Source organism: Ixodes scapularis, unplaced genomic scaffold, assembly GCF_016920785.2.
Source record: "Ixodes scapularis isolate PalLabHiFi unplaced genomic scaffold, ASM1692078v2 PGA_scaffold1__304_contigs__length_218370807, whole genome shotgun sequence".
Classification (NCBI taxonomy): Eukaryota; Metazoa; Arthropoda; class Arachnida; order Ixodida; family Ixodidae; genus Ixodes; species Ixodes scapularis.
Window position 1 is genome coordinate 45,181,041 of NW_024609846.1, and position 23,095 is coordinate 45,204,135.

At 49.2% G+C, this 23,095-nt stretch overlaps 2 protein-coding genes across 2 annotated transcripts; both read left to right on the forward strand.

Moving 5' to 3' along the window:
- The first annotated feature begins 2,402 nt into the window (after positions 1 to 2,402).
- On the forward strand, positions 2,403 to 11,377 carry LOC120840395 (zinc finger protein 808). Its single transcript, XM_040210894.3, has 2 exons — positions 2,403 to 5,743; positions 9,207 to 11,377. Exons 1-2 carry the CDS (start codon positions 2,846 to 2,848, stop codon positions 9,921 to 9,923), a joined length of 3,615 nt encoding a protein of 1,204 aa, XP_040066828.1. The 5' UTR covers positions 2,403 to 2,845; the 3' UTR covers positions 9,924 to 11,377.
- A 5,518-nt stretch (positions 11,378 to 16,895) lies between these two features.
- LOC115319735 (zinc finger protein 700) lies at positions 16,896 to 22,346 on the forward strand. Its single transcript, XM_040210895.3, has 2 exons — positions 16,896 to 19,131; positions 20,236 to 22,346. The coding sequence occupies exons 1-2, from the start codon at positions 17,362 to 17,364 to the stop codon at positions 21,130 to 21,132; spliced, it is 2,667 nt and encodes an 888-aa protein (XP_040066829.1). The 5' UTR covers positions 16,896 to 17,361; the 3' UTR covers positions 21,133 to 22,346.
- Positions 22,347 to 23,095: the final 749 nt, after the last annotated feature.

Sequence of the window (23,095 nt, forward strand, 5' to 3'; positions counted from 1 at the left end):
TAAAAAGTTATGTCATCACTTGTTCACTGTAGTAGAGAAACAGCCCCCTATTTCTCTGGCAGTGACTGATACTATATTGCTATTTATGTTCATTGTTGAGGTGCCTGGAATGTCTATGACTTGGGGTGCGGGACAGTGCCAAAAAGTATATGTATACATATATTATAGGGTCGACTGGATTTCGAAAGGGGTGGGGCACACTGAAGCGGAGATATTACGATTGGCTGAATAGGCACAATACTAGCTGCACTCGATTTACCTGCACCGGTGCAGAAAAGTGTATGGCAGTGTATTTCCGGTATGTGTATTGAGATACGACCGGAAGTACAACGCCCCACACTTTTCTGCACCGGTGTAAGAGGGGCAGGTAAATCAAATGCAGCTAATGTTTTGGTAGGATCAGAGTCCTTTGGTCCTGTTATTCTGCTTTCATTGACGGAGATAAGAGTGACGTCAGACTGTCAACCTTGACGGTGTTGGTTTTATAAACACTACGGCTTCAGGCTTCCGCCGTGCTTGATACACATGCCATCGAGCTTGTCGTTCACACTTAATAGTCCTAGTCATGTCGTCCCGAGCAGGAACTATAAAGCCGGAGTCACATTGTCCATGCACATTATGCAAAAGGTATGTTATTTGCTGCAGAAACAATGACAGATGTGTTGGCGGACACACCCCAAGCATATCCCAAGCACGTATGTTCCATACATGTATGTATGCACATGCCTGCGGACAGTTTCTGTATGACCAATGTGACCGTCATACGAGGAGGAAACGCACCTAGATTGTGTCTGCAGCAGAGGCATCGGAACTATTCAGGAGGGGGGGGGGGGGGGGGGCGAGAGCGATTTTGTGCCCCCTCCTCAGTATTGTTTCCATCAAATTTCTAAACTGTCTGGGGGGTGCCCCCCCCCCCCCCCCCCCCCTGCTCCGACGCCACTGGTACCTAGACTGTCTTTTGTAGGCTGTATTAACAGTGTGACCGCGGCCAAGAAATACACCACCGAAACATCTCATCATCAATATCGTCAGAATCCTAAGCGAGAGGCCAGTGCCTGCCCCCCCCCCCCCCCCTCCTTCTCTGGATGCCCATTCGTATTTTGATCATGCCGTGGGCACTCCTATTGCATGTCGGCGACACGTTGCCATTTTTGGCTCCTGGCGCATCCCACATCCCAAAACCAAAAGCAAATTGTGTGTATGTTTCTACAGCCGGCCGGGGTTAGTCTGCCTCAGTGGGTGTCTGGTGCCTCAGCTGTAGATAAGCAATTTAGCCAGTGCGCTACAACCAGTAGCCTGGGGTCTTTAACGTGCACCACGCAGTAGTGATACGCGACCCCACGCCGGTACGATGCTCATCCAGATCGAAACGAGCAGCGGTGGGGATTGAACCCAGTAACCTTGGGTTCTGCAGCGCTAGCTTTCGCTGCACCTGCTCCGAACCGGTGTGCGTTAGCCCACCCAGCCACCGATCCCCCCACATCCAGACGTGCATGCTCCTTTTAGGCTGCTATGGCTGCTAGTGATGCTCCGCCGTTTGAAAGCATGCTCCTATTCGTCTCCTGCAGATGCCGGCGCCGCGCCGCTAAACAAAACTAGATTGGCGGGGACGCTTTACCATTTTTGGCTCGGGTGCATCCCAGCATGCAGCAGCTTGGCAGTACTTCTTTATAAAATCTATCCAGCGCTTTATCTGCTCTGTTCCGTGGGCGCCGCTCATTGGAATAGCCAGGGGGGAGGCTTATGGCACTTATGGGGCTTCACCACCGCCGAAATTCAGAAAACTATATTATATCCATGCATTCTGACCCCCCCCCCCCCTCCCCCTCTCCACACCCCAAGTCATACACAATCCCCCCCACTGAGATCAGTGATCCCCCCCATGAAAAAACTTCCTAGATACACCAATAGCACCGCCATGCTTGTTTATGCTGGCGCCATGACACGGTAGATAGCAAAACTCCATTTTTTTTTTTTTAGAAATCTTTGCACATAAGTAGTGCAATAACTTCAGAAATGCATAGTCACAAAGCTCCAAGAACAACACTGCTGCCAAGAGTGCTGTAAAAATCAAAAATCTTGTTTTATATGCAGCCTATCTTCACAAATGCCTGCGTTTGAGATTATTATTATCCATTTTTATCATTGGGGGCTAGGAATTATTTGGTGTCCTTGGCAAGGTCCAAAGGGGAGCTAATTCCAGTAAGTTGCCGTTTATCCTGCCAATTAAATTCAAACTTCCTCCCACCAAGAAACGTGCATCCGTATTTTTGGAGCGAGTGCTTTCCGAGAAGACTTCGTGATACTCTTGCGGAATTAATTCAAATTCACGCGCCAACTAAATCCAACACTTGCGCCCTCTACAAAATGTGACTCCGCTCGTATTGCCCTCTGGCGGCCTCAGCCTTTCGAACGCGACTACCGGCCATCACAGTGAAATTGTTTGTTCCACTATTCTTCCTCACAGAAACAACGGTCTGCAATATTGCGAAGTGGTCTGTGGTCTATGGTCAGGTCTATGGTGAACCGAGGGCGCCGAGGTGGCCGAGGGACGAAGTAGTCTGACGCGTCGCGCGTCGCCACCGCCACTAATGTTCCGAAGTCTACCAGCCGTGCCTCCCTGATTTCCGTTCGCTATTTCGGCTCCACAGAGGTAGGGCAAACAGGCCCACTTTGATCTGTCGTAACGCGCAAGAACTATCCACGCACCTGACGACGCCGACGCCGTTCCGAGCTGCTTTGATGTGATGTAAAGGAACTTTAGCATCTCCCGCGCGCACGGCGGCGCGACAGTTCCGTGCCGCGGCGGTGAGGGCCCTCCGGGCCCACATTGACGGTATCCACGATGGCATTTTGCGTTGACGTCGATTTGGACATGAATCCCATGTCGCTCGATTTGGTGTTCCCTGAGGGAATCGAAAAAGGGGGCAGGGTCAGCTTCAATTTCTTGCGTTCGTTGTCCAGTGCGTCCGATCGCGGCGTGCTGGAGAGCGGCAAAGAGACCACAGTCGCGCAGAGTGCGGACAGCAGCGCCAACATTACCGTCGTTCGGAAGAGGCTGCAAGCGAGCTGCTTCGACAAAAAATACGCACTCGAAAAAGTCCGAATTTCCGCTGGTGCCGACCTGTGTCATGTCGACGAGAGGCTCGTGCAGGTGCCTGAACAGCGCGGTGGCTCTACTGAGGAGCTTGCCTCGCTCAGTGAACCCGACGACATGGATGCTGGAAACGACGACGACGTGATATCCATCGCGAGCAGCCGGCCCTCCAGCCCTTTTACAGTGGGCGATTCTTTGCCGAAAGAAACAACCCTTTCGATCGAGAGCAGCGCGTCCCCCAACCCCTCGATCTCGACTGAGCCAGCGTCGAAAAAGACGCCTCCCCTTTCCAAGCCACCTGTCCATGGCGCCACTGGCAAGAGATCCCTGTACTCTTGCTTGCACTGCACGCACGTCACCACAAACCGGGACACCGCCATAGCTCACTGCCAGGAGCACTTCCCAAAGAAGGACGGCACGTCGAGTCAACCACCAGCCAAGCAAACTCCTGCGACGGCAGAGAACCCTGTTTCCTCACCAGCTGCAACTGTGGCTCCAGCTGTAAAATCTCTGAGAACTTACAGGAAGCCTCGCATCACTAATGTGTTTTCAAAGAACGAAGCAGAAGCAAACTCGGCTCTCAAGCCAAAGGAGGCCGAAAACTTGCCGCCTGGACAGGATAAGGAGACAGTGGCAAAGATGTCTTCAGTTCGAATCGAAACGGCGGTTCTGCCCACGGTGCTGAAGATGCTGTCTAACATGTCGCCCAACGTTTCTCGTGTTGTCTTGAAAACCGGCCCAGTGCAAATGGCTGGAGCAGGAGCACTGACATCGAAAAACATTACCGCTGTTGTCAAAAGAAGCCAGGGAAATATTTCTAAAACCCCAGCTCCTGCTTCATCTTCAAAGCCTCAGGTAGCCAATGGAGTGACTTCAAAGGCTGGTCCAACTCCAATCATCCTTCCTAAATCTACTACTGGAACGAAAGCTACTCTGCCCGCAGCAGCATTGGATGCCTCGATTGGGAAAACAGCAAAGATAATATTCAAGTGTTTCAAGTGCTCGCACCAGACGTTCGACAAAAACATTGCTTTAAAGCACCTTCACGAGCATATGGCTGCAAAGCCAGCTGCTACTGTGAAGAGCAGCAGTGCCTCTGGAGACGTTGAGACACCTCCGGACAACTCCGAACCGGATCAGTCAGTTAATCCACAAGAGCGAGACAAGCAGCAGCCAGCTACACAAACTCCGGGGACTCCGGTTGGTCCATTCTTCCGCCCGGTGGGCCGACCGCGGAAGCTGGAAAAGGACTCCATCAAGTACTTTGCCTGCACCAAGTGCCGGAAGATCTACAAGAACAGGTCTGGTCTGAAGAAGCACATGATGATCCACTCAGGCGAACACAAGTTTGAGTGTGACAAGTGCCATCGCCAATTCCGCTTCAAGTCTGTGCTGCAGGTGCACATGAAGACCCACACGCGGGAATTCCCCCACGAGTGCACCAAGTGCACCCGCAAGTATGCGACGGAAGAGCAGCTGAAGAAGCATGTCGAGAGGTGGCACGTGGATCCGGTCATCTGCCAGACTTGCAACATGCCCTTCATGCGCCAGCGCAACCTGGCCATCCACATGCTCCGCCGCCACGGGCCACCGGGCAAGGGGCCCCAATTCCGCTGCCAGACCTGCGAACGGGCCTTCTACCTCCAGGAAGACCTCGTCTGCCACGAGTCCAACTGTAAGGGTGACTCAGTTAGGAGGTGCACCGTGTGCAACTTTGCGAGCGACGTATATAGGGAGCTGTGCGACCACACAGTGCAGTGCCATCCCGAAGTGCCCACGTTCAAGTGTGCTACATGTGACCTGGTCTCCATCCACGACTTCAAACACAGGGCCCACTTGAAGACCCACCGGCCCGACCGGTACAAGTGCAAGAAGCCCAGGCACGTGTACAAGTGCCCTGAGTGCGGCAAGGAGATGCGTAGCCAGAATGGGCTCCAATCCCACATGAGCATGCACAACAACATCAAGCCTTTCCAGTGTCCGGAGTGCCAGTCCTGCTTCTCGTCCAAGGGCACCCTGCGTTCCCACCGCCTCAACGTCCACACGTCGGCCGCGTACTCCTGCGACCGCTGTCCCCTCACCTGCAAGTCCAAGCTGGCGCTCCGCAAGCACATCTCCCTGGTCCACGACCAGACCATGGCCTTTGTCTGCGAGCAGTGCAAAAAACGTTTTACGAGCGAACGCAAGCTGCAGCTCCACAAGGCCGTGGTGCACATGGGAGACGTGGCATGTCTCACGGACGGCCAAAACCCGTTCCCTATGCTCAAGGTGTACCGCTGCAACGAGTGTTCGCACGCTACGTTCAGCCTGTACCGCAGCAAGGCGCACGCCATTACGCACACGGGTGTCATGCCCTTCCCGTGTTCGCAGTGCGATAAGGCCTTTGTGGTGCAAGACGAACTTAAGAGGCACATAATTCTTCTCCACGACAAGGGAAAGGAGAAGCAGTGCCCGCACTGCGACCGCCATTTCATCTCGGATAGCCGGTATGAGTGGCACGTCCGGTTGCATGAGACGTTGGCTGGTTTCGTGTGCAACCAGTGTGGACAATTGTTTGAGTCTAAGGCCTATCTAGAACATCACAGGCAACGGCATTCAAATTATGAGGAACCCTGTTCGTGTCATGTTTGTGGCAAGGTCCTCAAGGTGAGTGCAATGCTAGTCTTCTGTCCAGTCACAATTTACCATAGTGGGGTTGGCACTTCTAGGTTTTGTGAGAGTAAATACTGCAACAACACATTGTTGCCACTTTTTTTTGTATTTTACTTCAAGAGGGTATGAACAGATACGTATACACCAACTCAACTCTGTTACGTCATGCTGCAGCGGTGGCGCTTCGGGTGCACTTCTATTCTGAGGGTGTAAGCGGAAGCCGCCATGAGGAGCAGGCATTCCTGTGTTGTTTTGGAAGAAGCCACACTACAACTTGCCTTCTCTACAAAATACCACGGCTGGGGCTGTACTGAGAGAGCCGGGAAAGATGTGAAGATCAGTTTTCATGTATTTTCTGCCTGGTCAGTTCGTTCGAGAACGTAGATATGTGCCGTGAAAGCGTCGGACCACAATTGCCTGTGCAGGAAGCACTTTGGGTTGAATTCACAGATACTTGTGGTCGTAAGATTTATTTGTTTTGTTCCAATGTGAATGCGGAAAAACCGTCAATTTGTCCGGATCACCCGCTGTCTGATCACTCGGATCGTCGTCTGCTCTTTCAAACTTTTTCAATCTGTCGTCTGCTCGTTTAAATGTTGCGATGAGAGGTAAGTTTTAGTTTGGGGTAAGTAGGCTTGGTGTAAACAGTAGGCTACAAAGAGATGTTTATTATTGTTACCAGTGGCTGTTGCCAACTTGTTATGCCTGATTCACTTGGTCCGATTCTGCTTGCAATTTTCACAATCGACTTCGAGGATCGTAGCTACCGCCTACACTTTTGCAACCTGAGCAGTGTGATTAACTGAAAATAGCAAGCAGAATCTCGTAATGTGAATCGGGCTTTAGTGCCCATTCTCCGGTGTTCAAGCGGTAATATTCGCCCCCATGTCAAATTATTTATTCAAAGTTTTGCCGTGTAACAAGCCGCATTAATTTCGCTTGGGTCACTAAAATAGGAAGACATTGCCAGGAAGACATACAGGGTGAAACAAGGAGACGCCAGGCTCTTTAAATCGACCGGAAAATTCGGTTTCTTAACCTATCGCGCTACGACTTTGTGCAGCGTTGCCCTCAGATGGCGCATTTTTTTTATTTTGTAAAATTTGCAAAGAGCGAACTTACCTGAGGAAAAAGTAAAGAAAGAAAAAGGCTTAGCGCCTATGGAAACGCAGCGAAGCCACCGGTCTGCAAACAACACAGCGCCGTTTCGCACGGGAGACAAGAGATGGCGCAACGAACGCCGGCAACGAATGAGCATACGGCGCCGAGAGCCAGCGTCTTTAGCAGACAATCTTTTCGACTCAAAAGCGGCGTGCATTCCGCAGGCTACAACAGTCGCAGAAACAGAAACAGGCGCAGTAACAACAAGGAACTGCAGTTCCTTGTCTGCTAATTACGCCGACTCTCGGCGTCGTCTGCTCGTTCGTTGACAGCAGTTGGCGTCGCGACCGCTTGCGCCATCTCTTTTCTTCCGTGCGAAACGGTGCCGTGTTGTTAGCAGACCGGTGGTTTCGCTGCGTTTCCATAGGAGCTAAGCCTTTTTCTTTCTTTACTTTTTCCTCAGGTAAGTTCGCTCTTTGCAAATTTTACAAAAAAAAATGCACCATCTGTGGGCAACGCTGCACAAAGTCGTAGCGCGCTAGGCTAAGAAACCGAATTTTCCGGTCGATTTAAAGAGCCTGGCGTCTCCTTGTTTCACCCTGTAGAATCAAAAATTCCAACGCAAAAAAGAGCACGGGACTCTTTTTTGCGTTGGAGCACGGGACCGACAGCATCGCATTCTAATAGTTCGTTGATGTGGGCCACAGCGCTTCTTGCCCACAATTCATCGCGCAAGTAGGCACTGGTGGCGTGCCACCAGGGGCGCTCCGATTTGTTTGTAAACATGAGTTGATGTATAGGAATACAGCTTGGGTTATTGCCTCAAATGGGCATTTCTCACCTCACTAGATTTTTTATGACAGTTTTTCGGTTGTAAAAAGATGTTACAAAAACAGTGGTTGCTTGTTTGCACTAGCAGTGTCGCACCATCTATAGTCCTTTTCAGAAGTTTAGAACTGACCGTGCACATTGCCTGAGTGGAGCAGGCTAGTTGATAGTACACTTGCGAGAGACCCTTTTCAAAAAATCCCGAAATGGCCATGCCGTATGCGCGCAACGTATTGTCGGCACGACCTGTATGCTTTTCGCAGCAGCATCTGCCACTTGACACTGAAGAGAGCAATCGTGGAAAGGGTAGTGCAATTGCTTGCTTGCCGTCGCCCGCTCGACTGCGTTCCCTCCGTTGTCTGCTCAAGCCGGTTCTACGCAGCCATTTCCCACCATTCTTTTTGGTGCCACTAAGGACGCACGCTTTGAAGAATGTGTACTAAAGTTAGGATGCAATTCCAGTATTCTAGCTTCAGTTTGAATGACATCATAATTCCAGGGTGTCTGGCAATCGGGAAAACCGAGAATTGTCAGGGAAATTTTAATTACCGGGGAAAATCATGTAATTGTCAGGGATATTGTCAAAAAGCGAGCCCAGTCAGAGAAAATGAGCCGGAAACACCATCGAGTGCCTTGAGCAAAGACTTGAGGGCTTAGGGGCAGAAAAATAGGCACTAAATTCTGCTTAGAGCGAAGTGCGGGCTCTGCATATCTGATGTAGAGTGTGCTACCCGATACTAATAGAACAGCCGACAAATCCAGTCCAAGCCTTGGATTGGATTGAGGGCGCGACACTAGGCTAGGTCCAGTTAGAGCTACTAGATTTAGTAACAAATGGAAAAGCCGCAGACCCCAATTCAATCTAAGCCGAAAGTTTCCGAAAGTCTGCATCTGGCAGCCATGCTGCCATTCGGTTATTGACGTGTGTGGTTGAGCGTCAAGTTTTCATAGAGTTTCCGGAGACGGCCTCTTTACTGACGATGTCGGCGGCAAGAAAGTGCTCATTTAATCCGGACTGGACGAACCCGAATATTTCAGAATATGCAAGTTGGATTAAGCCCGTACAAAATTATCCTCACAGTGCTCAATGCCCAATGCCTTGTGTTGTAATGGTCCTATAATTAACCACCTCTATAGTGGTCAGGAAATTTCACCTAAGTTGTCGGGGAAAACCTGGAAAAGTCAGGGAATTTCAAAATAATAATTTGCTAGACACCCTGTAATTCGAACAACAAGTGTGAACTCTTGGCATTGCGCTTAGGTAGGAAAGGCAGCACCATGATTTCACTCATTTAGGGTCGCCGGCGGCTTAAGAGGTGCAGGGCTTGGCGAGCTCCGAGCATCATATTATCTCTTTGCAGCCGATGAGATTGTGGGATTAGCCAAAAAGAATGGCAAAGGATGAAGGAAGGAGTGTGAACAAAAAAGTCGCACCCTGCGCTTCTTGGGCTGTTGGCTGTCGGTGACCCTAAACCATCTCGTTCCTATTTGCACAATTGGTAACATTAAACGGGGTGTCATTTTTCAGACCCTTCGCGCAAAGACCATCCACATCACCCACATGCACCCCGAGGCCTCCTCATCGCCCTCCTTGGCGGTCCTGCGTTCCCTGCGCTACCCCCATGGCTGCGAGCAGTGCCCTGTGCGGTTCAAGACTCCGACGGAGCTGCGCGCCCACAAACTCATCCGCCACAGTCCCAGCGGCAAGCGGCCGCCCAGCTCCAAGTCACCCGCTTCGGGGGACCGTTACGAGTGCCACTACTGCCACCGGTGCTTTCAGCACAAGTATGCCCTGCGTCAGCACTTACGCACGCACACGGGCGAGCGCCCTTTCGCGTGCCAGTACTGCGACAAGACGTTCAACATACACCAGATCCTCAAGGACCATGTCGTGACCATGCACACCAAGGATTTCAAGCTGCACTGCCTCCTGTGCGGCAAGGGCTGCGTGAACAACACCAAGCTGAAGCAGCACCTCAGGCATGCCCACAAGGCGGTGCTCAAGCCCTCGCTGCCCGCGCCGCTCAGGAACAAGGTCCAGGGAAAAGAGAGGGCATTAAAGGCCGCTTCTTCTCGCGGCACACACCAGCAGTATCAGGTTCAGCAGGTCGAGCAGGTTCACGAGATGGCTCCCGCGGTGTTCATTCAGGACCAGGTGTTTGTGGAAGAGCAGGAGGTGGTGACGGCGGCAGAAACCGCCATGGTGGCGGAGGATCCCATCAAACTCCTCACTTCGTTTTTCTAGTGGTGCATTGGCACGGTGCTCGTGTTTGGTGCACCCGTAAGGCCCATTGTTTTATACAGACTGCATGTAGTTTTGGATTCTCAGTTCATACCTGCGAGGCGTAAAAAGGAGCATTCTTTCAGCGACCATGTGGAGGGAAAAAGGTTTGGCGTGAGCATGTTCTAGTTGCCTTGACAGCCTTTTTAAGTTGAGGGTAGTGTCTTGGCCATTGTTTAATTTACTTATTTATTCGCATGTGATGCAAACTCTGTGAGCAAAGCCTGCTCATCTATTTTTTAGCACTGCTTGCAAAGAGCCGATAAGCTCAATTTATTGGAGGCCAGTGCATGAGGAGACACGACTAATTGTTGTCTGTTGCATGTTTAGAACAGCAGGAGCAGCTTCTTTCATAAGGCTTTCCACTTTTTACACTTTAGCAAAGCGAACGCTGGAGAGGAGAAAACCACCAATCACGGCGAGCAGAGAGCTTTATGGGTGGGGCTTCTCCTACTATGCACTTACTTTTCCCCTCGCCTCATTCGTCGTGGCAAAGTTGACATTCCTCTTTGTGATGCAGCCACTGGCAGATTTTTTTTATCCCCAAATGCCGTGCAAGTGTAGCCGTTTTTCACCATCCATCGACACTGTTGGAGATTTTAGTAGATATAAAAAAGCACTTTTTTACTCATGGTATGAGCCATAACTTTGTTTCGCCCTTTTTGCACTCGTATTCTTCACCCCCCCTGTAAGGATTTAGTCTTGAGTGTGCAGCAAACCTAGAACGGGGTAGATCATGCTCTTGGGTTCAACCGAGATGTGTGCCTTGTTATTTGCTGGTTCCCTACCATAGATTGCCGTGGTTGGTGCTCTGCGTGCCCTGTGGAAAAATAGATGTGCAGGCTTTTGTCAGGAAAGGGTTGCATTAGATTTGAATGAACAGGGTGCTTCAGAGAAAGGGGTGCATTGATTTCCTATACTTTTAAATCCCATTTTGTGTGTTGTGATGCATCAGTCATTGCTGACTGCTGAGCACAGCTGCATATGCCAGACCCTTCGATTCGATTGTTCAACAATCATCACTTTTATCAGTACCGCCGAGTTGTGTGCGATGAAACGGATCACTGTTGCCTCAAGTGCCTACATTCAGATTTCTGAACTGCGGGTGTTCACGAAGCTTTAGTTTGTAATGCTGCATGATTGTTTCTGCTGTTGGCATTCAATGACCGTGTGTTGCTCTCCACTCGTTTTACACAAACTGCCAAAGTTGGCATCGGGACCAGCTCAAAGCCAGCATAGTTGTCTGCGTGGCCCTGAAATATGTTGTGTAAATGTATCAAAATGCTCTACATCACTCTATCCTGTTTGTGGAACACACATTCTCCTTGGTTTTGAACATCGCGAGCATTGACAGCTGTGTTTTTGTAACCTAAGAGATGAAGAATAAAACTACACAGACTTTTGTGCCACTTGTTAAATTATGGGATTTGGCATTGTCACATTCCTGAGACCCGTTTCAGATTGAAGCAGTTTTATTGAATGCCACTTTGTATAACACTTTTAGTTAAGAAACTTCATGAAACATACCTTAACCGAAAATTGTTGCACTCCAGTGGCCTTTAGTGGAGTACTGTATAGGCTGCGCTTGCAGAGCCACAGTGTCGCATCCCTTTTCCGTGTGCCGCCAACACCGTATTGGCGGAGAAGCGATCACATGCATCGAGCCGGATCAAATCTTTGTGAGGGAAACCGACCTTGCAGGCACTCAGTTTCAGGCGGGGCATGTTTCTCGCTTTGCGTTTGCGAAATATACTTCCTACACTAAAACGGAATGAACTGTAAGGTTCCCTGACCATTGAAAATTATGTGTAGCCACCGAATACAGTATAATCTCGTTGTTTTATATTGCGAGCAATGTTTTAAAACATATTTTGAAAGTCTGAGAAGCGGACAACACGAAGGACGATCGAGTTGCTCGAGTCTGCAACGCTCGCGGAGTGATATGCGACCGGCACATCTGGGTGCCTTGGAGCAGACAACAATGTGCACCTATGGCTTGCAAAGGGACGACAATTTTTTATGGCTACTACGTTCTACCGAGGGCACAGAGAGAAACCGGAGACATATGACGGAGACGGCACTTATATCTTCTCTGTTTCGCGAAGATATAAGTGTCGCCGCACTTATATCTTCTCTGTTTCGCACGTCACAGCACGACGCCTCGCAACCACACCATCAGTACCTCCGGGTCCCCTGCAGAAGCAACGGTCGCTTCCCTCAGTGCGGCCTTGGATCCAACATGGCCACCTGGGAGCACCATTGCGATGCTCTGCTCTGCAAGCGGAGCAGAAGGAGTTACTCTAGCCTCCAAGTGTCCTCCATGTATGTTTCTGTTCTGGACCAAAATTGCAATGGCATTTGAAATAGCTTGAAAAACTTTGCATTTTCCTTTTACATAATGGGTGAAGTTAAGCTCAACCGTGTTTGCTTGTTCTTGCATTTATTGTATGCAAATTTTTACTGTTTTAATTGCTTCCTCTTTTTTCTACATATAGGGGTAGGCCACCTAGCATGATAAATAAGGGTACAACTCACACAACTGACCTGTTGTGAACCATTTGGACCCAATGAAGTTAGAGTGTGAACAAACATATGGCACTAAGCATTGATTCAAACCCAGAGCCGTTTATGCTGAGACAGTTTGGAAATGGGTGGAGCTTGTTGCCCGCTAGAACCAGCGAATTTCGCGATAACACAAAATGGCATTGCTTCTTTGTCTTGTTTATTCCTGAGAAATTGCATAGAGCTAGCTCCTATGAGCCAGAGCAACAAAATGGCGGAAGGAAGTAGTCATCCCCCAGTTGTCAGACTATGCTGCTGTGGTTGCCTGGCAGTGAAGAAGGCCAAACTCTCTTCAAACCTATTGCAGCTGAGATTATTTTATTGCAAACACTTTCGATCATCACAGTGTTTTTAGGTTTTAGTTTGTTCGCTTTGCGCTGTTCAGGCAATGAGTCATTTTCTATGAGCATTGCTTTTTTAGTAAGTCATTCTTTTTGTCCATTTTCGTTACCTGCAGCAGAACAAGCAATCGTAACTTATGTGGAGGGCAAGTTTGTCTGCTTCTTGTGCAGGGGGTAGCGGTGACGTCAGAATGCCGAGCCCTGATTGGCTGATCGCGACCACCTATCTGAGCGTCGTCTGCTCGCAACGTCGTCTGCGTCTGTCTTACCTTTCCTGCGACTTTCGTTAGTGCAGAGGCCAGATTCACGAAACGATCTTACGCCAAAAATGTGCGTAAGACAAAACTTAAGAACAAGTTCTTATTCACGAAACAAAATATTCGTAAGTTTTGCGCAGGTTACGACAAAATGCTACAACAGCTGCAAAGCTGTCTTACGCACTTCTTACGATCAAATCAGCATGGTTGACAGCGTCGCGGTCGCGACGACCCATGGACGTTTATTTTTCTACTTGCGCTTCTTACGCGTCCCGACTTCAAGCAGCAAGAAAAAAGTAAAAAGTACTTAAAACAGACCATGACGAACAAAAACGCTGGATCCACAAACACACGGGAAAAGCTCCAACAGCCACGATTCCACCGAACGCGACCAAGTGAGTACGGCAGTTAGGCCTAGCAGGCACTCCGCGACTCGGCGACCGTCTGCCCACGACCGGCTGGCGTGCTGAATAGAATATGCCCGCACGACCCTTGTGAACCCTTCCCGTATTATACTTTGATCGCTGACCTCAATTTTAGATTAAGAGGTCAATTTCTTCCTCTTGTTATCTCCTTGTTTCCCGAGGCAACGGTGACTCTCGCCGGTGAAGATGCGGTGAATCTCCGACAGACGCAGGAAAGGTAAAGCAGCCATCGCTTTGACTAGCAGACGTAAAGCAGACGACGTTAACTGTGCTAACCCGCCAACGCCGTTAAAGAATGAGGGGTCTCGCCGCGCACGAGAGGAGTGAAAAAGTATTTGGGAGGGAAGTTGCGAACACTAACATGCTCTCCCTCTCGGTTGTTAGCAAACAAACCTCGGCGCCTCGGGACACCTCGCCAGTGAGTCCTTTGACTTCCCTCCTTGATGCGCGTCTGCTAGTTAGACAAAAACAACGTACCGTTCGAGTTATTTCGTCCGCCCTCTCTGAAAGGCAAAGTCGAGCTCGCTCAATTTGCGAAAGTCGCAGGAAAAGTAAGACAGACGCAGACGACGTTGCAAAGGAGCAGACGACGTTCAGATAGGGGGTCACGATCAGCCAATCAGGGCTCGGCGTTCTGACGTCACCGCTACTTCCTTTCTCATGCGCAGAAGACGAAAATGAGCCCACTTGTGAGGCGTATAGCAACTTATAGTAAAGGTTGCCATTCAGGTAAAAAAAAAACAGCACAGTAATTATATTTTTTAGGATTTGATAGTAGCATAAAATAATTTTAACAACAACTACTTTTAGTGTGGCAAAGGTGCTAAGCTAATCTACAGTGTGTCCCCTAAAAAAATTGAAACTTTTTTTCTTCACCATAAAAATAAACCATGCATCGCCAAATGCTCAGTCTCCACCCAAATGTAACACTAGCGGTCTCAACCAGATGCCAAAGTTTCAGAATTAGCCGTTATCGAAAAGTTGTGCAATCTGAAACTTTCAACGGGGAAATGAGTGCCCATTCCCAGTTACTGGTGCCATTCATGTTCATGTATTTGTAAGCCCTGCATAGCCACCACTTTCCCATTCGAACTTTCAGAAAATCACCTACATTTCTATAAGATAACGGAAAGCCCTGAAACTGGCAGCTATAGGGTGTTTTCACAAACATATTTTTGTACCCCATTTTGTTGTTGTGACCTGTTTGAAATATGCCGAAGGCGAGCATTCCAAGGATTTACGTGACCCCTTAAATGCTTAATTAGGGCACAGAAGCTTATAAGTCTTACCACGCTGACATCTTCTTAAAGGAAAGCTACAAAACTTCTTGAGTTACAACTGAATTCTAGTGTATTTCTACCCTGTGAACCCCAATACCCAAACCATTTGCTGCGCAAGTATTGTTAAACGCGAGAAAACGCGAAAGACTTAAGCATCGGACAGGCGTGCGATCGTGTATCACTACTGCACGGTGCACGCGTTAAAGACCCCAGGCTAGCAGTCGTACTGCACTGGTTAAATTGCTTATCTACAGTGGGTAACAATGTCGCCATGTTCTGGCAGACTAACCTCCTGCTGTATAAACGACTAACGACTAATTTGAAAGACAGTCGCTGCACGTGACGTCATCAACGGATCTTTTGGCTGCCCAAGACTAGGGAGTTTTGTTGAATTAACAGCGCAAATACGACAGGAAGGAGAGATAAGGGAGACAGGATAGAGCGCTGATTCAGCGCTCTATCCTGTCTCCCTTATCTCTCTTTCCTGTCGTATTTGCGCTGTTAATTCAATAATATGATCAACCAACTAGCCCACCAGATGATCGTGAAACAAGACTAGGGAGGCGGGGCTTGAGCCCTATTTTGAAATTGCTCATATGGCTCTTTGGCACGTCGCATTGAAACATAATTGTAATATCTGTTATTCTAAAGGCCAAATGAATGCAATTCAAGAGGTTTTTTTCCCAAATGCAGTAGGGCCCCATCTTCCCTTTAACAGGTTGTGATGTAATCCTTCATATTAATAAATTTGTTTGAAAGAACAAACTAACAAAATAGCAGAATAATGCCTTGTGAAAACATCCTATTCTGCGTGTCACTAGTTGCGTGCAGCACAGGTCAAGGCAACTCCAGACGAGGGGAGAAAGAGCAAGCACTAGGAAGGCTGGAAACGAGGAGCGAAACCTGCACTCCCAATGCTCTCCCTCTCTCCCCTTGCCCTTCGCTCCGTCCCGCCTTCTAGTCCTCGCCCTTTCTCTCTTCACCTGGCGTTGCCTTTGCCTGCACTGGACAGGTCAAGAAGGAAATGGAAGCTTCTCAGGAAGCTACCTCCTCTCCAACGTTCGCTCTGCTAAAGTGGAAAGAGGTGGGAGGAGCTCCCACTTCCTTCTTGACCTGTCACCGACTATAGTGACATGGAGTCCAGACCGCTAGCGCTACGTTTAGACGGAGTCTGAGATTTCGGCAATGCATAATTTATTTGTGCAATAAAAAAATAAATGACTTGGGCCGGCTTTGAGGAGGGGGGGGGGGGGGGGGGGGGGGGTGGAAGGGGAAGCCTTGTACATATTTTGGTATTCGTGGTTGTAGCGCTTTTGGTACGATTGTGGCGTGCACACGTGTTCACTACCCGGGAGGCACTCACTTGATCGAATGACGTTTGAGCGCGAACGCCCACGTTTCACTGAATGATATTTTAGCGAATAGTCGGACGCCACGAAGCGGCGTTTTCGGGTGGGCCAAATGGGTTCACATTTTTGTAATGAGTTGCCGCAGACTGTCGCCGCTAAGCCAGCTAAGCGGCGTAAAGCACAGCGCGGCGGATGGGTTAACGCGCGCCCCCGTTAATCGCTAAAACGTCGATTCGCTCAAAAGTCGCTGTTCGCTAAAACGTCATTCGCTCATGTGATATGGATCCTCAGTACCCAAACCGGCGATTTTTGAAAATGGTGGTCCTCCCAAATCGAATACAGCTAAATTCTATGAAACGGCAGCGTTTGTTATGATATGGCATTTGGTGAAATGTCAAAACAAACTACAGTCGGGACTCTACTACTGCCTAGATTTGTGAGTACGCGGAAAGCTTTTGCAATGTGGACGCTTACTGCGCAGAATGGGTGCATGTGCGCATACCGTTTCTAGCGTGGCAAGGAGGATTGCGGGTGACAAGGGTGGAAAGGAGGAGACGGAGCAAAGCAGAGGCGGAGACGCTTGCAGGACGCTCGACCGACCGATCGACGCTTCCGCCTCCTTCTCGCACGCTGTACTGCAAACCTGCAAACGGCGTCCACGTCCCCAACCCACGCGAACAAGCGTTTTTTTTTTTTTTGCAAGCTGATGATGATAGCTTGGCCGCCTCTTGGCCGGTGGCCTAAGAGCCAGTGGCATTCAGCCAAGTCAAGCTGTGTAATGTCTTCTCCTGTTTACTTCGTTTCTTTGCTTACCTACTGAGAATTTAATCGCATTTTTTTAACATTTCCACCCTCTAGTTAGAATTTTGTAATAAGTAGTGTTGATCACTATTCTTTTCATCATCCCGAATCGTGTTTGTGTAGCAAGTCTGCGGTGTGCCAGTTCCACGGAATGGTGTCTGTGTCACCACCAGAAACAACGCGACATCATTACCGGTCTCCTCCACTGAAATCAGCCAGCGTTGAATCAGAGAAATTGTGTTCTTCGCAATGGTTGGACTGACTTGATCATCAACTGTTTTTGCAGAACCGGCGTCGCTACGCGTTGTGACGGAAAGAGGCTAGACCTTGGGGACGCGGTCCTGGGGTCCAACATTGGGTGGTCCTGTGGACTAGTCCGTTTGCGTGATGACGATTTGCATAGATGTCGGCCTTACCACGGACACCTCGACGATCGACCTGGTGTTCCCGAACGGAATCGCCAAAGGCGGTAGGGTAAGATTGAATCTGTTACGGCCAGTGGCTTGCGATGCCGACCTAGAAGCCTACGCCCAACAAGCGTCAAGCCACAACGCAGCCAACATCCGTGAAACAAGAAGCCGCACTAGGAAGACGCGCGTTCTCCAAAGGGTGCGAATTTCCTCGGGAGCTGAGCCATGCGACACTGACCCGAAGCACGCTTCCCAAGCGGAGAGCCGTTCCCTCGACCAGGTCAGCTCACGAAAAGAGCCAGAAGACTCGGATTCTGAAGGTTTCAACGCTCTGTCGGATGGTGGAGTTGCGTCATCTTGCCCTTCCTCCCCGGGCACGGCTCCTTCACAGGGGCAAGCCACCCGACTCATATCGAGTGGCGCCACCGTGACAGAGTCGTGGTTACGAGATAAAATACAGGAACCACCGGCGAATGGGAACCCAGTGCCCGCACCGGCGCCCGCGGAGGGACAAGCCCCGACAGACAGCGGTCCCACCTCCGAAAGCGCAGGTTCGCCACAAAAAGATGATCCAAGAGCGAGTCTGATTCCAGTAGTTCACCCGGCAACGGTGGCCCAGGCTGAGAAGCTGCCGCTGGAATCACGAGAAGCATTCATTGCTTCAGCAGCAAAGGTGCTCTTTAGGTGCCTCGAGTGCTCGCATTCAACTTTTGACAAGGCCGAGGCTCTCAGCCACCTGGCCGAGCACACTGCTTCTAAAAAAGCGAAGCCAGTCGACTCCCCGGACGACGAAACCCAGGAGTCGCAAGACCCTCCGGACCCGAAGGCCTCGTTGGAATCCTCGCCGCAGAAACGTTCGGCAAAGAAGCCAGCAAAGAAGCTGGCAAAGAAGCCGGCAAAGAAGCCGGCAAAGAAGCCGACAAAGAGAACACGGTATCGATCGGACAGCCCAGAGTCGGATATAGCCGACACCCCTCCGTCATCTCCCGACCCACCTCGGGCTAAAAAGAAGAGTGCAAAAAGTTTGGCCCCAAAGAAGAGGGTGACGAAGAAGACAGGAGACGAGCGTTTTGAGTGCGACCAGTGTCATCGCACCTTCTCGTCCAAGAGCAATCTGCGTACGCACCAGAAAGACCTCCACTCGTCCATCACCTACGCGTGCGACCTCTGCCCCATGGTCACCAACTCCCGGCACTCCCTGCGCCAGCACGTCAACACCATTCACCAGCGGACGACTGTGGCCACAGAGTGCGAGCACTGCAAGAAACGCTTCGCCTCGAAAGCGCAGCTCCAGCGTCACACGGCCGTGATGCACATGGGCGATGGAGCCTGTCTGGCGGAGGGAACGAACCCGTTCCCGTCGCTCAAGGTCTTCCGTTGCAAGGAGTGTCCGCACGTGACCTTCAGCCCGTACCGTAGCAAGGCCCACGCCGTCACGCACACGGGGGTCATGCCCTTCCAGTGCTCGCAGTGCGACAAGTCCTTCGTGTTCCGCGACGTGCTCAACCGGCACGTCTTGCTGAAGCACAACGACGGTAAGGAGAAGCGCTGCCCGCATTGCAAGCGCCGTTTCGTCTCGGACAGCCGCTACAAGGTGCACATCCGGTTGCACGAGAGGAACGGCGGATTTGTGTGCAAGGAGTGCGGGCAGCTGTTCGAGTCCAAGGGCTTTCTCGATTACCACGCGCAACGACATTCAACCAACGAGGAACCCAGCACGTGTCAAGTCTGCGGCATGACCTTTAAGGTGAGTATAATGCTTTGCTTGGGTCCTGTCGTGATTGACCGTAACAGTGTTGGTGCTTTCGGATTTTGTTGCGGTAAATGCTGTAACTCTGGTCTGTTGCAGGTTAAGAAAAGAAGGAAAAGCCCCTCTCAGAGAGCTCTCTGTTCACCATGAGGTTTCCTCCTTTCCCCTCACCTTCTCTCCACGGTTTGCTGTGCTAAAGTGGAAAGAGTGGAGGGCTTTGCAGGAGGAGCTTGTCCGACTTTTCTTAACTGTAGCTGCATTGTTTCGTGTGGACCACGCAATTTTGGATGCCGACGGTTCCATCAAAATTAACCAAGTTCTAAAAAAATATTACTTTAAACAGGCTTTATTTTTTTTTTTCAGATTTAGGTGGCATTATTTTTAGTGATATGGAGATCATTGGCTCAAAGTAGCCTCTTGCAGTCACAATGACACCTTAATCTTGTGATAGTTTTTCTGTCATGCATACTCCAGGAAAGTGACTGCAGCTCACATACAAATCGTGCCATAAAAGTATGTTCAGAGTAGGTTATCTGGGCAAGTTTTGACAAATGGGAAGGCCGTTCACAACCACAAAGCTGCATGTGATGTTTAACGTCAACTTAGCAAGTTACAATGCAACGTTGCTTGGTTGATACATGGTTTGCATTGACGTTGCAACAGCCGCCAATGCTCCGGATCATGCTTTGGTGCCCGTACCTTTGGCAGCATACATTTGGCACCATTGAATTTCTTCTCGGCAAGCCTTGCCAAGAAGAACAGATTCGATGGTCCCATATGTGTGCTGCTGAAGGTACAGGCGCAGAAATGGTATGGAGCAATGGCGGTTGGTACGGTGCCATACGACGTCACGTGCAAGGCATGTATAGCAAGTGAGTGCTCTGTGGTGTTTGTTGCCTACTGTAAGACCCAGTTCTAGTAAAAAAAATAAGTTTTAGTTCTCAGTATTACTTTTCTAACAATGAGAATGGTTCCTTCGAGTGGACACCAAGTACTGATTCTTGACTTTCTGCTATGGAACAGAGGCAACGTCACAATTTGAGTTACTTGTAATATTCTGACACCTCATCTTCATCCATCAACAACAAAGTCACTTTTCAGAATGTCCGTGCAAAGGCCATCCACACCAACCACCGGCACCCCGAAGCATCCTCGTCATCTTCCCTGGCAATTGTGCGGTCCATGAATTACCCCCATGGCTGTGACCAGTGCCCCGTGCGGTTCAAGACCGTGGTAGAGCTGCAGGCCCACCAGACCTACAACCACTCTCCCAACCTGGGCTCGGCTTCCAACGCTTCGTCTGCACCCCCTAAAGACCGGTTCAAGTGCACTATCTGCCAAAAGGGCTTCCCGTGGAGCTTCAGCCTGCGCTTGCACATGCGCACGCACACCGGAGAGCGCCCTTTTGTGTGCCAGTACTGCAACAAGACCTTTAACGTGCATAAAGCCCTCAAGCAGCACATTATGTCCATGCACACCAAGGACTTCAAGCTCCACTGCCTCCTGTGTGGGCGGGGCGTCGTGAACAACACCAAGCTGAAGCAGCACCTGAGGCAGTCCCACAAGGCGGTTGAGAAGCCCTCGTTACCCGCGCCACTCAGGAACAAGGCTCAGGGAAAGCCAAGGGCGGGAAAAGTTCCGCCACAAAGCGTGCAGCAGCACCAAGTTCAGCAGCAGCAGCAGCAGCAGCAGCAGCAGCAACAACAGCAGCAACAGCAGCAACAGCAGCAACAGCAGCAGCAGCAGCTCCAAGTTCATCAGCAGCAGCACCAGGTTCATCAGCAGCATCACCAAGTCCATCAGCAGCAGCACCATTTTCATCCACATCAGCATCAACTCCACCAGCATCTCCAGAGACGAGTTCAGCAGGTTCACGAGATGACCCCCATAGGGCACGTTCAGCACCAAGGGTTCATGGAAGAACAAGAGGTGGCGACGGCTGCAGAAGCTGCCATGGCAGTCGAAGACCCCATCAGGCTTCTCACTTCGTTTTATTGATTTTGTTCAGAGTGCTACAGGCTGGTGTGAATGTGCGCATTCGGTGAGCTATGGAGCTTTTAGTTTTACACGAGCTCCACTTCACGACTTGCAACTCGTGTCTGTGAGGAGTAATGGAAGTCATTTTTTTAATGGCGGCCAGACAGATGGGGATTTGCTTGACGTTGGTGTGTTCTGGTTGCTTTGACAGCATTCTTAAGTTAAGGATATCCTAAATCAAGAATTTGAAGACCGTAACTTTAAGGGGGGATTGCATTTACTCGAATCTAATTTAACATCCTTGTGTGTAGAGCTTGGACATATTTTTGTTGTGTCGCATGCAGAGATTCAATAAGAGTGATTTAGAGGAGACTAACAGATGAGAAAACAGATCATTTTTAGACTTAAAATTGTGTAGATTTCACTGTTTGGTTCAAATGAGATCTATTTCCCATCATTTGCTGTTCTTCCATAAGTCACCATGATTGGCTCTTCACATGCTGTGCAAAGAAGTAGATGTTCATGTTTTGCTCAATGAAGGGCAATATTAGGTTCGGGTAAATGAGGTGCTTTAGAGAAATGATCGATGCACTTTCTTCTGTGCTTATAAATCCCATCTACAAATTGTGAGGAGGTGTCATGACAGCTGCTGGGCTCTCCTGTATATTTATTCAAAAACACCAAACTACAAAGCTCTGTATTAAGCACGCAACACTGTTCCTTGCTTTTTTCAGCCATCACTGATTTTATCAGTGCGACTTGTGAAACAAATTTTTGCTTTGAGTGCCTATTCTCAATTTCTGAACTGCAGGTATTCTGGAGATTTAGTTTGCTTGTGTTGCTTTGTGATTATTTTCACTTCCACTGTTTTCATGTAACAATTATTTGTTATTCACTTTTTTATAGTAACTGCTAACTTTAAGCTTGGTAAAAGCACATCAAACTTAGAAGTGCTGTAAACAAAGAATCCTAACATAAAGCTCACTGAACATACATATGTTGACAATTTTTACAAATCTAGTTTGCCTTTTTTTTTATATATATATGTGGACTGTAGCTGCAGGAGCAAAGTTTTGATTTTAATTAATCTGAACTTCGTATATATAAGTGTTTCTGATTCCAAAAGTGTGCCCAACACTACCTGTGAAAATTGATATTTATCTTCGACCATGTAGTCATAATCCAACCTCAACATTTGATGGTGCCATTAAAGCTGGATAGTGGCTGGACAAATGAGATCTTGACTTCCGTCTCATGTGCATGCACTTGCAACTTAGTCCGTGGTCACGTGGCACAAGTGCTACAGTTTAGTGGAACAAGTATTATGTAGCTTGCATTCCGTTGTCAAGATGAACGGACAATATCACGAAGCTGAGGGCTGTCGTTATAAGAAGCAGGTAATTAAGAGGCAGGAGTCGGGAAAACGCCTAAAATCTCTATTGCATACTGTAGCACAGCTTAGCCCCTCTGTTGTGTTATAGAGCCCCCTGTGAAATTTGATCCTGGCTACATCCCTCCAGTGGTATGCAAACGAGGGGGCTGTTATCAACCTGATGAAAGATGCGCACCTGGTTTATAAGAATACTTGTTCTCAAAAGCGGCAGTAAGGTAAGCCACTTCACATTTTATCTCAACTTCACTGTTCGGTTCCTGGTTTACCGGGCTTCCTGACCAAGAACTCAAGCCACAATTTTTCATATTTGATTGCAACTGCATGCGGCCTTTCCATGTTCAGATTGTTAATCTTTTTTATTAAAGATAGGTTAGCAGTCATGCTGCACACCGGCTCACAAGGGCAGGTTGCAAACAAGCTCTTTTTCTGCAGGCTAAAGTCATTCTTAGTAAAGTTCAACTTCACAAGATTTTCTTTAATTAGTACAGTTGTCTTCAGTGTCGCCATAAAATCCAAAACTGAAATGATATATTATTCTCTAGAGACCACAGTAATACCCCCTAAATGTTTATTAAGATATACCAAATCAAC